The sequence below is a fragment of the Sander vitreus genome, chromosome 1, assembly GCF_031162955.1.
Source record: "Sander vitreus isolate 19-12246 chromosome 1, sanVit1, whole genome shotgun sequence".
In the NCBI taxonomy this organism is placed as follows: Eukaryota; Metazoa; Chordata; class Actinopteri; order Perciformes; family Percidae; genus Sander; species Sander vitreus.
The window spans coordinates 1,887,511-1,901,288 of NC_135855.1; the positions used below are offsets into that span (position 1 = coordinate 1,887,511).

The 13,778-nt window shown below is 41.3% G+C and overlaps 1 protein-coding gene across 3 annotated transcripts in view; it reads left to right on the top strand.

Moving 5' to 3' along the window:
- phkb (phosphorylase kinase, beta) overlaps positions 1–13,778 on the top strand; it is a 120,015-nt gene that overhangs the window by 6,367 nt on the left and 99,870 nt on the right. For all 3 annotated transcript variants that reach the window (XM_078246997.1, XM_078247082.1, XM_078246914.1), the window contains one exon: positions 13,607–13,745. In XM_078246997.1, the coding sequence (XP_078103123.1) occupies positions 13,607–13,745 (139 nt within the window). The remainder of the gene's footprint in view (positions 1–13,606; positions 13,746–13,778) is intronic.

Genomic DNA, 13,778 nt, shown 5'->3' on the forward strand with positions numbered 1-13,778 from the left:
CACATAGAGACAAAAATAATATTAATATAGCTGCAATATATTACATAGAATGCATAACCACCCAAAAAGCCTGCAACATATGAACGCTTTGGTAGGTAGAAAGCACAAAAACGCCAGAATGATCTAATATATCCTTATACCTCTTCCTTCAGATTTCCCTCTGCCCACTCTGCTTGCATGTACAGAACAGCCAATAGGAACGCTCTCTCCATAGATATAAAACAGTGTCTGTCTCTCTGTCTCTCTGTCTCTGTCTGTCTCTCTCTCTCTCTCTCTCTCTCTCTCTGTCTCTCTCTCTCTCTCTCTCTCTCTCTCTCTCTCTCTCTCTCTCTCTCTCTCTCTCTCTCTCTCTCTCTCTCTCTCTCGCTCTCTGTGTCTCTCTCTCTCTCTGTCCCTCTCTCTCTCTCTCTCTCTCTCTCTCTCTCTCTCTCTCTCTCTCTCTCTCTCTCTCTGTCTCTCTCTCTCTCTCTCTCTCTCTCTCTCTCTCTCTCTGTCTCTCTCTCTCTCTCTCTGTCTCTCTGTCTCTGTCTCTCTCTCTGTCTCTCTCTCTCTCTCTCTGTCTCTCTCTCTCTCTCTCTCTCTCTCGCTCTCTGTCTCTCTCTCTCTCTCTCTCTCTCTCTCTCTGTCTCTCTCTCTCTCTGTCTCTCTCTCTCTCTCTATCTGGCCAAAGTCTCCTGTCGGGCTAGATTTTCTAAAGCCTGAAAACAGAGCCAAGAGGAGGTGCCGAAGTCTAGTTTTCTGTCAGACCACTTTACACATTACAAAATACTGAAAGGTTCCTGCAGCGGCGCGGGTTTGAATCCGACCTGCTGCCCTTTGCTGCATGTCGTCCCTCATCATGTCTATCCACTGTCACTGTACAATAAAGGGAAAAGCCCCCAAAAAATGTAATGTAATCTAATTAATGACATACTCTGTGATTAATTAATTGAAATGAATCACATACATAATTAACGGTGCCTGAACTGATACTTTTTAAGAAAGTAAAAAAAGAAAAGAAAAAAAAAGGGTACTAAACAACAGTTGGTGACATTAAAGAACGGCTTGTTTATTGCTAAGGCCATATGGTCAAAATGAAATGCTTTAATAATAATGTAATATTATTATTATGTAACTATAACAATAATTTATTGTTATAACTTAATTAATAATCCAGCACATTCTCGTCTCCCTCCTTCATTTTACAGTCCAATGGTGCTAGAACGGCTCCGGGTCAAACCTCAATATGGAATGGATTAATCTGCGTTATTTTTTTAACGCGTTATTTTGACAGCCCTAGCTGTTATATGATATATTTTATATATAAGATTGAAATATAGTGTATAAGAAGTATATATTTGCCTTGTGATGACAAACTAGAATTCCCCTCCCAAATTTTTTCAAAGTGAAATCTATACAAGTAAAGCCAGGCACAGCACTGAGCACTAAGCAGATAGAGTTGGGTTGAGTGTGCAGAAGCATGGATCATGTGTTGCCTCTGGCTGTGCATGGCTGTTAGATTCTGGTCATACGGCTCAGGATGCTGTCCCCTAGGATCAGTGCTGATTGAGTCACTGTGGACATAAGCTTGCCATTTCTCAGTTGCTCTTGTTGAAGTGTACACAAATGTGCTATACAGTTCAGCAGGAAAATCTGGACATGCTCTGAAGAGAAATGTCTGAGCCTTTAGTGCATTGATATTGTTTTACTGGTTGTGTTCCTTATTAACACAAATGATGTGTTATCATACATATTTGATAAACTATGCCCAGTTTTGTTTGCCATAGTGTTTGTAGTTGTAGAAATCTGAAAAACGTACCTTCATTTATAATTGCTGGTATGCCGTACTGTAAAAAAAAATAGAGTCATAACGCATGTCATGCCTGCTTGGAGCTTTCCAGTGTATCTCTACCTGTGACATTTAAGGAATTACAGAACATACAAGATGCATGGCCTTCTCCTCGCAGGACCCTCAAACTAAGATATTTAAAAGTGACCTAAACCAGCATGTTTCCAGCTGAATTTGACAGAAGCGCACCTTAAAGTGCCTTCATACTAGGCTACAGGATCCTGCCGCATTTTACAGCAAAGGCCGTAGAACTACCATACCATAGACCATCATCTAACTAAATCAATCACGAGACAAGACGCTTCAGGATCTGTCTGATTCAGCTCAACAGGGGACATTCCATCCATTGATTACATTGTGTCTTCACTTTGTGGTAAATGGCTCAGTCAGTCACAGTCTGGTGGGAATGTGAGAGGGAAAAGAAATCATTGCTGCACATTTCTTCATTCCCTCAGAATGTATAGTACTTCTCAAATCCATGCAGGGTGTTTACATACCCACCTTTGTATTGCGTAGAAAACTATGTCAAACTGATGTGCATTTCATAAAGGCTATAAACAGTGAAAAAGAAAAATAACATTTACTGAGACAAACAACAGACAAATCACAGCTTTGGGTCAGGGTTTGGCATATGCAGGTGATTTACTTAAGACTTTATAAATGACAGCTTTTGCCAGCAGTAAACAGTAAAGCGGAAGGAAACTGCCTCTAACCCAGGTGTGGTTTGAGGGATTGTTAATGTGTCCTGTGTGGAAGGGTCTGTTCCGGGCTGGATGCACCATTTTCTCACATGAACACACTTCTGGCAGATATGACACAGCCCATTGGTCTGCTCTGATGAAGACAGGGCAGCGTTTGTGTGTGTGTGTGTGTGTGTGTGTGTGTGTGTGTGTGTGTGTGTTTGTGCTCCTTTGTAGTTTTGTGTGTGTGTGTCTGTCTGTGTGTGTTTGTGTGTGTGTGTGCTCCTTTGTAGGTTTGTGTGTGTGTGTGTGTGTGTGTGTGTGTGTGTGTGTGTGTGTGTGTTTGTGCTCCTTTGTAGTTTTGTGTGTGTGTGTCTGTCTGTGTGTGTTTGTGTGTGTGTGTGCTCCTTTGTAGGTTTGTGTGTCTGTGTGTGTGTGTGTATGTGTATGTGTTTGTCTGTGTGTGCGCCTTTGTAGGTTTGTGTGTGTGTGTGTGTGTGTGCTCCTTTGTAGGTTTGTGTGTATGGTGTCTGGGTATTCATTAGGCTGCATGTGTATGTGTGTTTAAAAAAAAGAGACAATAAGCAGAGCTTAATGTGCAACAGGTGTGTGTAGCCCTCAGTTGGATGTGATTTGCTGCTATCAGCGAGCGCAGCATCAGCTGGGTTGAAACCCCATAGATGTACGTAGGAAAGCCTTCGCCAGATTGCAGTATGTCAAAAAAACGCAGCGTTGAACATTGGGCTTGTTTAATTGTTGTGTTGGGGTGGCGGCTGGAAGCGCTTGTCCAATTCTAGCGGGGAACAAAGCCAACATTGTTATCGCCGGCACCCAGACCTGCCTGCCAATATACCTGCTTTCTTTCAGTTTTAGGGAGTAAAAGAGGTGGAGAGGGGGTGAGGTTGGGGTGACAATGACAAATCAAACCAGTTACATTTTTCCTCCTTTTCTCTTTCTTGGTTGTTTTGTTGCAAAGCCGCCCCCAGCAGTATTAAGTATACAGTGCTGTTGTGATGGGGGACGTGTTTTCAGTTTATAAAGAGGGAAAGTTTACCTCTATCTCTCATAGCTCATCACTCCATCATCTCTCTCTCTTTGTCTCCCCTCTTCTTTCTTTCCCTCACCCCTCTATAGTTTATTTATGTGGCAATGCCACACTCCATTAACTCCTTCCTGATAATACTGGAGGCAGAAGGCACTATCGCTCTGCCGTCTGGCTCACACCGAGTAAGGAGTGGAGAAAACACCTTCTTGTTTTTTTTTTAGTCATTATGAGCTCGTTGCAAAAACATATGGTTGCCTGGGTGGGTTTTCTTTCCGCGTTGTTTTTCATTTTTGCAACTCGTTCTTTCCTTCTGTCTCTTTTGATTTTCTGATTATTTTTTTTCAACTGCTCCCACTCCCTGGCCTCATCTTTTGTTGAGTTTGCAAATCAAATCAGTCCGTTATGTTTTAGTGACTATTTCCTCAAAAACTGACCGCTGTCATCAGGGTTTACTGTACAATGCCTGAGAAAAGTATTTTCAGCAAATAGCATGTCTTTAATTAACAAGATTATAAAGCAAGAGAATGAAAGTTGATTTAAAGGGGTGATAGAATGATTATATAGGGTATTTCTCACTGTTCCTTAAAGGAGAATTCCGGTCGATTCCAACACGTAGCTCTGTTGTTTAGAAATGTGGAGTGCTGTCAGTAGCGAGAAGAACTAAACCAGTCAGTGCTGCCCACACCGTGTTATCCTCCTGCTAGAGTTAGCACCCAACAGGCTTAAACAGGGCAAGTTTGAAACGTGCTTTTAGCCTCTAAACATGTTCAAAATGTCTTTACAAGTGTCTACCCATGTGAAGTGATTCCTTCCGAGGGAACACAGCGAATCTGACTACAGTAGATGTGACAGAAAGGCATAAAAGTTGTGTTAATCCAAACCTCTGTTTATTTCCTGTTTTCCGGTGAAGTCCACACTAGTCGATTGTCGAACTCATACAATCCAATATTCCAAAATGCCGTTGTTATGTCCTTAGTGATGACTATGTAGCAACAGGCTGTAACCTGACACCACAGCTGAGCCAGCAGAGCAGCTGCAAGCAGGTCAAAAGTTCAAGAGCCCACTGTTGCTTAGTTACCCATGCATAGCTCTTGAACTCTTGAACTGCTTAGTGACTTTCTTTAGAAAAGACGCCAGTATTGTCCAGCGAGCACGCAAAGGTATTACAAGGTCTCTCTTGTGGCTGCCAAAACAGTCTACTCTCTCTTCTGTTCTTTGACTTAGGAGCAGCCACTCCTCCTCTCTGCTTTCTCCTCAAGTGCAGCAGCACACGGGCAGGCAGTTAGAATGGGAGAGGGGACATGGCCAACAGCACTCACTGGGACTGGCAGCTCGTGGTGCTCTGTACCCAGCGCACAGTAAAGCTTAGATCGGGCCCAAAAAATCAAGCCCCACCCTACCTAAGCCTGTACACGTTTTGTCCGAGCCCGGCCCGGCCCGAAACTTTCAAACTTTCTCCTATGTAATTCCCCTGGAAGTGTACAGAGCAGCGCGCAGCTAAACTACTGTGTGAGATCTGCGCTGGTCTGTATGTAAATTTTGGGGCGTGACAGAGGTAGAGACCAGAGCCAAATAAGGTACGGCCACCGAGTTGACGTCAACTATGAGCTTTGTTGGGATTCGCCCGTTTTCAGAGGTAGTTTCAAATTGTGATATTTGCAGAGGAAAGGGATGTCAACGGGACTTTGTGGTTCTATGTATGTCTATTTTACCCATCGAACTGTCGTTATTCAACTATGACAAGGTCAACTCAGTTTTGCATTCTATCACTTCTTTAATTGTTTTACTTTGTGTAATCTAACTATGAATATCAAAGCAGACCTTTTTCTTGACATGTTGATTTACTGTTAATAGTCAGGGATTTTGTTTCAAAAACAGACATAAAATCGAAATAACTGTTCATACTGTCACCATGGTAAACGGCAAAATAAATATAATATAAATTAAAATAGATACTTATACTGCGAATGACAACACCTTGTCAACAATGTGTTAAATACTGAAAATGTGCTGTATTTAAAGTCAGTGTAACAGGGTTAATACAAGTGAACATCCACACTGTGTGTGTGTGTTTGTGTGTTTGATACAGATAAATGACTTTCCCGGAGGCTTTCTGTTTGAGTATGTAATATTTCTGCATATATTATTGGAAGGCTCCGATCTGTTCGTATTAAGGGCTTTCATCCGTTGTTCTGTTTTTAGTAACTAATGCTGAACATGAACTTTGGTGAACTTGAACCATCTTAGTTTATCTTTGCTCATCCATTCAGTGCAGTCAGACATCCAGAGTCACAACCCCCGGCTCTTTTTTTCCATGTGGACTGTAGTCTGGTAGCCTGACAAGCCAGCCCCACATCCAGATGTTGGGTCTGGGAACACACCATTGGCAGGGCTCAATCCGAGGGGCGGGATAAACGGTTGTCTTTCAAATTCCCTCTGTACTCATAGCCAACCAGAGCAACGCTAGTTGATAGATTAAACTTTTGCTGTATCCGGTCGGCAAAACTCTGAACACATCTTCCTTTTTTAAGAATGACTTCAGTGCTTAAATCCAAGTCTTCCAGAGTCGCGGCTACAGCCGATTCCAAAGACCGCTGTTCGCCAGCAGCAGCAGCCATCTTCTTTGTTTTCAAGTAGCAGGGAATTCACGCGGAACCGTTGCAACTCTGCCGTCATTATGTTAAGCACACCCATGACTCTATACACGATGTGATTGGCCTGACCAGAATTTGGTTTTTCCAACTCGCAAGCCAACGGAGAGTTGCTAGACTGGCAATTGCGTGACTAAGTGGACTACTAAAAATTAACTTTTTTGTTAGTTTTCTTGAATAAAAAAGGAATAAAGTAAACCGTTTTTAGCACTTTAAAGCTCTTCTCTAATGTTAAGCATATACTGTGCGTATCCTGTGTACCACTGGTCACTAAAAATGCTCAATGCATTTTGGGAAATAGGTTTATAAGGAGCTGGAGCCGAGTAGTTAGCATAGCATAGCTTAGCTTAGCTTACCGTAAAGTCTGAAGGCAGGGGAATGCAGCTAGCTAACGCAGCTCTCTCTAAACTTTTCAAACTCACCAAATAACAAACACGTTGTGTTGGTTGTTTAATCCGTACACAAATAGAATTGTAAAAAATATGATTTGTGGTTTTAGGCAGAGTTATGTTTAGCTTTCGATGTGAGAGATATTGATCTTCCCTCAGTGTTTCCCACAGATTAGAAAGCAATTTGTGGCACGCGGGGTGAAATACTTATTTTCGTAACAATCAAATATCAAAACTGAGGAGGACACGCTGTTGGATGCTGTCCTTTCCTAACAAATCTATCTCTTTCTCTGTTGAAGCCTGAAAATATTGTAAACAAATGAATAACATAACTAATTACACTGGTGGGACTGTTCAGTTCTGTTTCAGATCGATACCTCCGGTTCAGACTGGTCCTCATCCTCAACACGGGCCTTTTTCAGTCGTGGAAAATACTTTTCAATACTCATCTGGATTGAAGCAGCAAACATTCAGTGTAAGAGTAAAAAAATGACATAACATTATTTATAATACGTTTATTTGATTCACAGCTGCTATAAAATGTTTTGACCTCGACATCCCAACTGCATTTTACCGCAAACTTGCGACTAGTCAACTTTCTAAAGGAGGCGCAATCGCTTGTTTGCTAAGAGTCGGGTCAGGACTCCAACATTAACACACTGACAACATTGTATTCAGAATATAAAATACTTTTATAGTACTTTTTAATGTGTGATTGTGTAAAGGTGTTCACGAGATAGATACCAACCTTTCGTGAACTAGTGAATTTCGCCAGCCGTCTTCTCTCGTTTTCATGGAGACAGATGCTGTGTGCACGGAGGGGAGGGGCTGTGTGTGTGTGTGTGTGTGTGTGTGTGTGTGTGTGTGTGTGTGTGTGTGTGTGTGTGTGTGTGTGTGTGTGTGTGTGTGTGTGTGAGAGAGACGTGTGAGCAACAGAGAGATGGAGGAGAGCAGGGAAAGGAAACGCAGCTGAACGAATACGCTGCGTGTTTTAAATAGCGTTAAAACAAAAATAATAATAATAATAACGAAACGCAATATGTGGCGGCCGGTGTTGATTGTATGGCGCACCGCCACAAATTAGTCTGTGTGGGAAACACTGTCTCTCCTCATCTTACTTAAAGAAAGCAAATCGGCATGTTTCCAATAAACTACTAACTCAACATCGCTGTTGCTATTCTTTCAGCATTTTTGTTGTGGGGTTTTTTATGGCCACTGCATTTGTTTTTCATTCAACAGTAAGTCATGTCACAGATGTTATGTTGCAGGAAACATTATGACAGCATCAGGAGGAGTAGACCGACGGATGACTTATTGTTGAGAGTGACACAAACAGTGAATATCACAGTTTGTGTATTTCCATTCTTTTCCCCTGCAGCATCTGTTGTGGTACTGTACAGATATCATCTTACTTTTTCTGTCTTTCATCTCTTATTATTTTTCTCTTTTCAATCTATCTCTCAGTATTTTTTTTTTTTCTTTTCTCATCATCTTCTCTCATTTTCTCCACGCTGTCGGTGCAGTGAAATGGCCCATTGTAAAAGAGCAGACTGTGTGCGTCTGAGACATTAGCTGCTGATTTAGTGGGACATTAGCTTGATGGATGGCTTGGCAGAAAACTCCCCAACAACAGTTGATTTGCATCCAGAGAAACTTGCAGAGTGAGGCTGAACAACGTTCAGCACTCTCATCGTTTATGTCCTGCGTCTAATGATGTCTTCCGCAGCGCTGTAGTGCAGAGGATGAAACCTTGAGTCCTCTGTAGTTCCAAATTGAGAGGTATCAGAGCTCCACAACTCATTTTATCATCAGCTTTTTTGTGAAATAAAAATAAAAATATAATAGTATTTAACAGATAACATAACAGATTGTTCATGATACCTATGAACATACATATGAACGTATTACTAACTTATTAAAGGCCTATTATATATAGGGCTGGGCATCGTTCAAAAATGTTAAATACCAATGCCGATACTGTGAATTTGATACTGGTTCCTTAACGATACTTTTTTCGATACCAACGTAAAATCAATTTATCAAAAAGAAATACAAATCTTTTTTTTTTTTTTAGCTCCTTTACACCTTTGTGACGCACACTGAAGTCAAGTCTCTCAAAATACATCACACACGTGAGCCCCGTCTCTGTGGAACGTAGAGTTTTTCCTGCGTGTCTCAACATTAGACAGCCAATCACAAACATTATTAGATCTTGGTACAAGCATGCCGCGTGCTTATTGGCTCACTGACACTGATGAGATTTATTCCTTGGGTATTGAAATTTTGCATTGAATGACGAGGCATTTTCTGACTCTCGATACTATGGAGGCACTTTGGTCGGTGCCTAAAAGTATTGAAGTTCGTTACCCAGCCCTAGTTGTATATCGTAATGGCTGTCACCCCATGATGGGCAATGTTTGCAAAGTGGTCAGTTAAACTTGAGCCAATTATTCATGGAAGTTAACAATCTGTATTGTGAGTTATCATGCGGTGTGTTCCAAAGAAAACAAAACATAAACAGATTTCCATAACATTAGTTATTTGTAGTTATTTATGAGGCCTCACTAAAATAATATGATAATGCAGTTTAAAAATAAACGTGTTTGTTTTATTGTCACAACAGAACAGAGGAACATCAATATATATTAAAGTTCTGATAAATAAAATGTATAAAAATACAGACTTAAGATATGAAACTTACTATGTAACTTGTCCCTCTTCGGTCCCCCTACAGGTTGTCTCATTGGAACTACGTATCTACATATCACTACAGCTGTAGTTCCAATGAGACAACCTGTAGGGGGACCGAAGAGGGACAAGTTACATACTGTAGTATGTCTTTAATGTCCTTTTGAACAAATAAATCAAAGTGTTGCCAACAGGGAGGTTGTAGAGCGCCCTCTGGTGGACAAATTATACAATGCCAACACTCCGAACATAGTTGAAGGGGGTTTCGTCCGTTTTTATTATTTTTTAAATATTCATTTATCGGCCATTATAAATGCAGATACCGATAGTTTGGAAAATGCCTAATATCGGCCGATAATATCAGCCCGCCGATATAGCGTTTGGGCTCTAGTGTGTGTGTGTGTGTGTGTGTGTGTGTGTGTGTGTGTGTGTGTCTACACTGTACACTTAATTTACTCTATGCTGACACTGAGTGTCCTTACAAGGGCACACAAATGAATCAATCATTTGTCTTTGCACATGCACCACTTTAGTTAGGGCTCATCTAACAAATCCAGTTACTTTAATAAGTCCAGGGTTGAATACAGTATGTACCAGTAAAATGTCCTGAGACTAGTAATAACACAAATCGCTGTCTTCACATGTGCATCCATGTAAGTTCTAACTTCATCAGTGTGATACTTGGAGGCGCAGTACCTGAGAGGTTTATTAATATTCGGTGTAATTCACCCCATCAACATCTATATCTCACTGCCAATTTGACTGTCGCTTTCAATTGACCAATACACACACAAACATGCACGCACAAACACACACACCCCCCCTCACACACACACACACACACACACATGTACATACACTGATAGACTGATAGTCCCGCCCCCATCTCTCTCCCAGCAGCCATTGCTTTCACTCTTTTTACTCGTAGATACACATGCATCCTCTTTTTTCCTCTTCATCTCTCTCTCACTCAGTCTCTGTCTTCTTCCGTCTTTGTCTTCTTCCGTCTCCCTTCCCATCAGTCTCTTCCTATCTGTCTCTCTTTCGCTCTGTAACAAATGACAGTGCAGAATGGATGTCCCCGTCATTTGCAGCGGCATAATGTTCTGATGAAAAATGAAGTGATCCCTCCAGACAGATTACTCATCAGTGAGGAGACCTCTGCAGGAGAGTTGTGTGTGTGTGTGTGTGTGTGTGTGTGTGTGTGTGTGTGTGTGTGTGTGTGTGTGTGTGTGTGTGTGTGTGTGTATGTGTGTGTGTGTGTGTGTGTGTGTGTGTGTTTGTGTGTTTGATACAGATAAATGACTTTCCCGGAGGCTTTCTGTTTGAGTATGTAATATTTCTGCATATATTATTGGAAGGCTCCGATCTGTTCGTATTAAGGGCTTTCATCCGTTGTTCTGTTTTTAGTAACTAATGCTGAACATGAACTTTGGTGAACTTGAACCATCTTAGTTTATCTTTGCTCATCCATTCAGTGCAGTCAGACATCCAGAGTCACAACCCCCGGCTCAAAAAGTCTGTCTTTTTTTCCATGCCATGTGTCATTCCGGTAACACTAAAATAATAAAAAGATGTTGGTACTTTCCCTTCACACTACCTGATGCTGGCACTGTTCAGCAAGGATTCAACCGTATGTTGCTGTTGCACCTACATGCCAGTAAGCATTGATTTGGTGATTTTCAGATCTCAACACGTCTAGACACCTGCGCTGAATTTGGTTGAATATGCTTTTCTAGGTGTGGTTGTATGTAGTTGTTTCAGCAGCATTTCAGTGACTATATAGAAGGTGCCTCATATTGCAATATAGTCATTTGTGTAGCCTGGTTTTAACCTAGATGTCTAAACGTCTTTTTACCCACACATCACCAAATTAGTACTGCACAGTTTACAGTTTGATAAAAGGTAAAAGTTGAGTTATTGTTTACATAGTCTCGCATTGCCAGACCTTCCTCCACAGCGCTGCAGAGGAGGGTCTGGCTAGTCCACACAGGGTGGGAGAAAATCGTGCTCTGGTTTATTGGCATTTCACCCAAAGGGGAACACAAACGTCTTTACCGGTTTTTATTGCAATCCATACAATATTTGACGAGATAGTTCACTTAAACCCCAAGATGGGAATCTCATGGTGGAGCCAGAAAAAAAGTCACAGGAGTGGATTGACATGCACTTAGGTAACCAGGTTACAGCCATTTAATATAAATGAGAAACTATAGGGGGATAGGATAAATCTGGTTTCCTTACAGACTTCTCCTATAAAACTCATATGTATTGGCCATGTATACAGTAACTGGGTTTCTAATCGGCTTTTTACAAGTACTTATGTGCATGACAAAAACTTCAGGCCGGGGAAGGAACAGCAAAGCAGGTGAATGAAAAGTCAGATAATTACACGGAGCAATGTGTTCTCGTGCTTGAAAAGATTCCATCCAAAGTCAGACTAAAACTAATACAAAGTAGCCTCTACAAGTCTAAATAACTGAACACGAGACATTGCTGACATTGCAAAGCTGTGCTCTATCTCAAGCCATTTGCATGTGTAGTTTGAGGCGCAGTTGTGCTACACATGAGGAAGTTTCCGTTGGGGATTTCTTCATTTCCACTCTGATGCTGGTGCAGAAGTAGAGAAACACTGCAGGTCATGCAGTGTTGTATTGTGTAAGTGTTTTTGAATATATGTGAGAATAGTAAAGTCTCTCAGAGGGAGACCAGAGGTCAAAATCAGCTATAGAACACCATTGCAGCTGGAATGGAGTCAGTGTTATGCTCCGAGTTACATCAGCGGGGTAGAAGTTAACATAAATCCTGGTCCTTTAGTTGAAATACCCAAAGACTAGGGCTGCATGATAACGTTGTTAAATATCGCAATAATGATATCACTTGTGATAAACAGATATTAAAGTGTACTAAGTTCTGTATTTCTGCTACAATGCAACACATTGCTTGTTGAATTTATGACAAATGAAAGGAAATCATTTTCAACATTCTTGTATTGAACAATTTGAGCATTGAATTGAATATAAAAGGCACCACTAAAAAATAATGTTACATTTTAAAGTGCAGTTTTCTACTGATAAAATAGCTCTGAGTGTCTCGCAATATGTTTATTGCGCCAGTTAATATTGTGATGACGATAGAAAAACGATATATTGTGCAGCCGCACTAAACACCTGATCTTATTCCATTAAATTAGACTGTTAAATAGTTTATACAAGAATGGAAATGACTCCTGTATCTCCTCATGTGAGTCCAAGTTAAGTCTGTAAGTGGAGGTGAAGTATGTGCACATAACACAGAGCAAATCAGCTTGCACAACTCCATGTGTGTCTTGTCGGTGTCTTGCAAAACAGTGACCAATGAACATAAAGTGACTCTTGTCATCTTGTGCAGCTGAAGCGCAACAATGGCACCCTGAGTCCAAGTGATATTCCTCCAGGAATTATTGCTTTTCTTTACTGTCGCAGCCATTCACACTCTCCATGTCGCCGTTCACACTTTGCTCATAGGCATCCATCTGTTTTCACGCTCTTTCAGTGTATACTGTTGCTGTGTTTGGCTATGTAACACAAACTGAGCTCTTCTCCAAGTGACTTTATTACATTAACTTTTGCTTACTTTTGTCAAAGAAGAAAAGCTGTCTGCCCAACTTTTTCTAAATTGAATTTAACATTATTTTATTTATTTTATTTTATTGAGCTTGAATATGCATATGAGGAACTCAGAGAAAAGCTGGATAAATGTTCTGTTCCCACACTAGCCTGTAAAAAAGCCCAGAAGTAGAGAAAATACACACTGGTAGTCCATTACTGTGTCCGGTCTGACCCTAGGACTGCTTCTTGTCCAGCTGAAACAGCAAAGCAGAATAAAAATGGCTCCACACATCTGCCCTGACACGTGAACATCTAAAAACTGGATCCAAAATGCTGGTAGAGACTGGCGTAGGTGTGATGGAAGTGTAGGAGTGAAAACAGACAGAGTAAGGTCATGCAAAGTGTGTGGGAGCATGATGGTGTATATGCCTTCAGAAAAACAGCACTCTCTTAGTGAAAACTAGTAATGAATAATGGTGGCATGGCAGTCTTTCAGACTTGTTTGTCTTCAGAACTTTAAGTGCATTCATCTGAACCGGCTGCATAAAGAGCCACTTCAGTTGTTTTGTAAAAGGCTAATGGGGCAGTTCTCGCTTGTTGTGTGTTACAGGTGTTTTCTTCACTGGTGTGTCAACTAATGTGGCTTTGCGAAGATAATAACAACATTTCCATTTTTGCAAGATTTGTTGCGTCACCACTTCCACTGTCTCTTTCTCTCTGTCTCATTCAATCTAGTCAAGACAACCATTCTGAACTACCAGAGTCCGACCACCGGCCTTTTCCCTGTCAAAACATGCTCCACCTGCAAGGAGGCCAAGGTCCGGGACTCCCTCTACTGTGCTGCCAGTGCCTGGGCCCTGGCTCTGGCCTACCGGTTAGTACACAAATACACACTCTTGCACTCTCA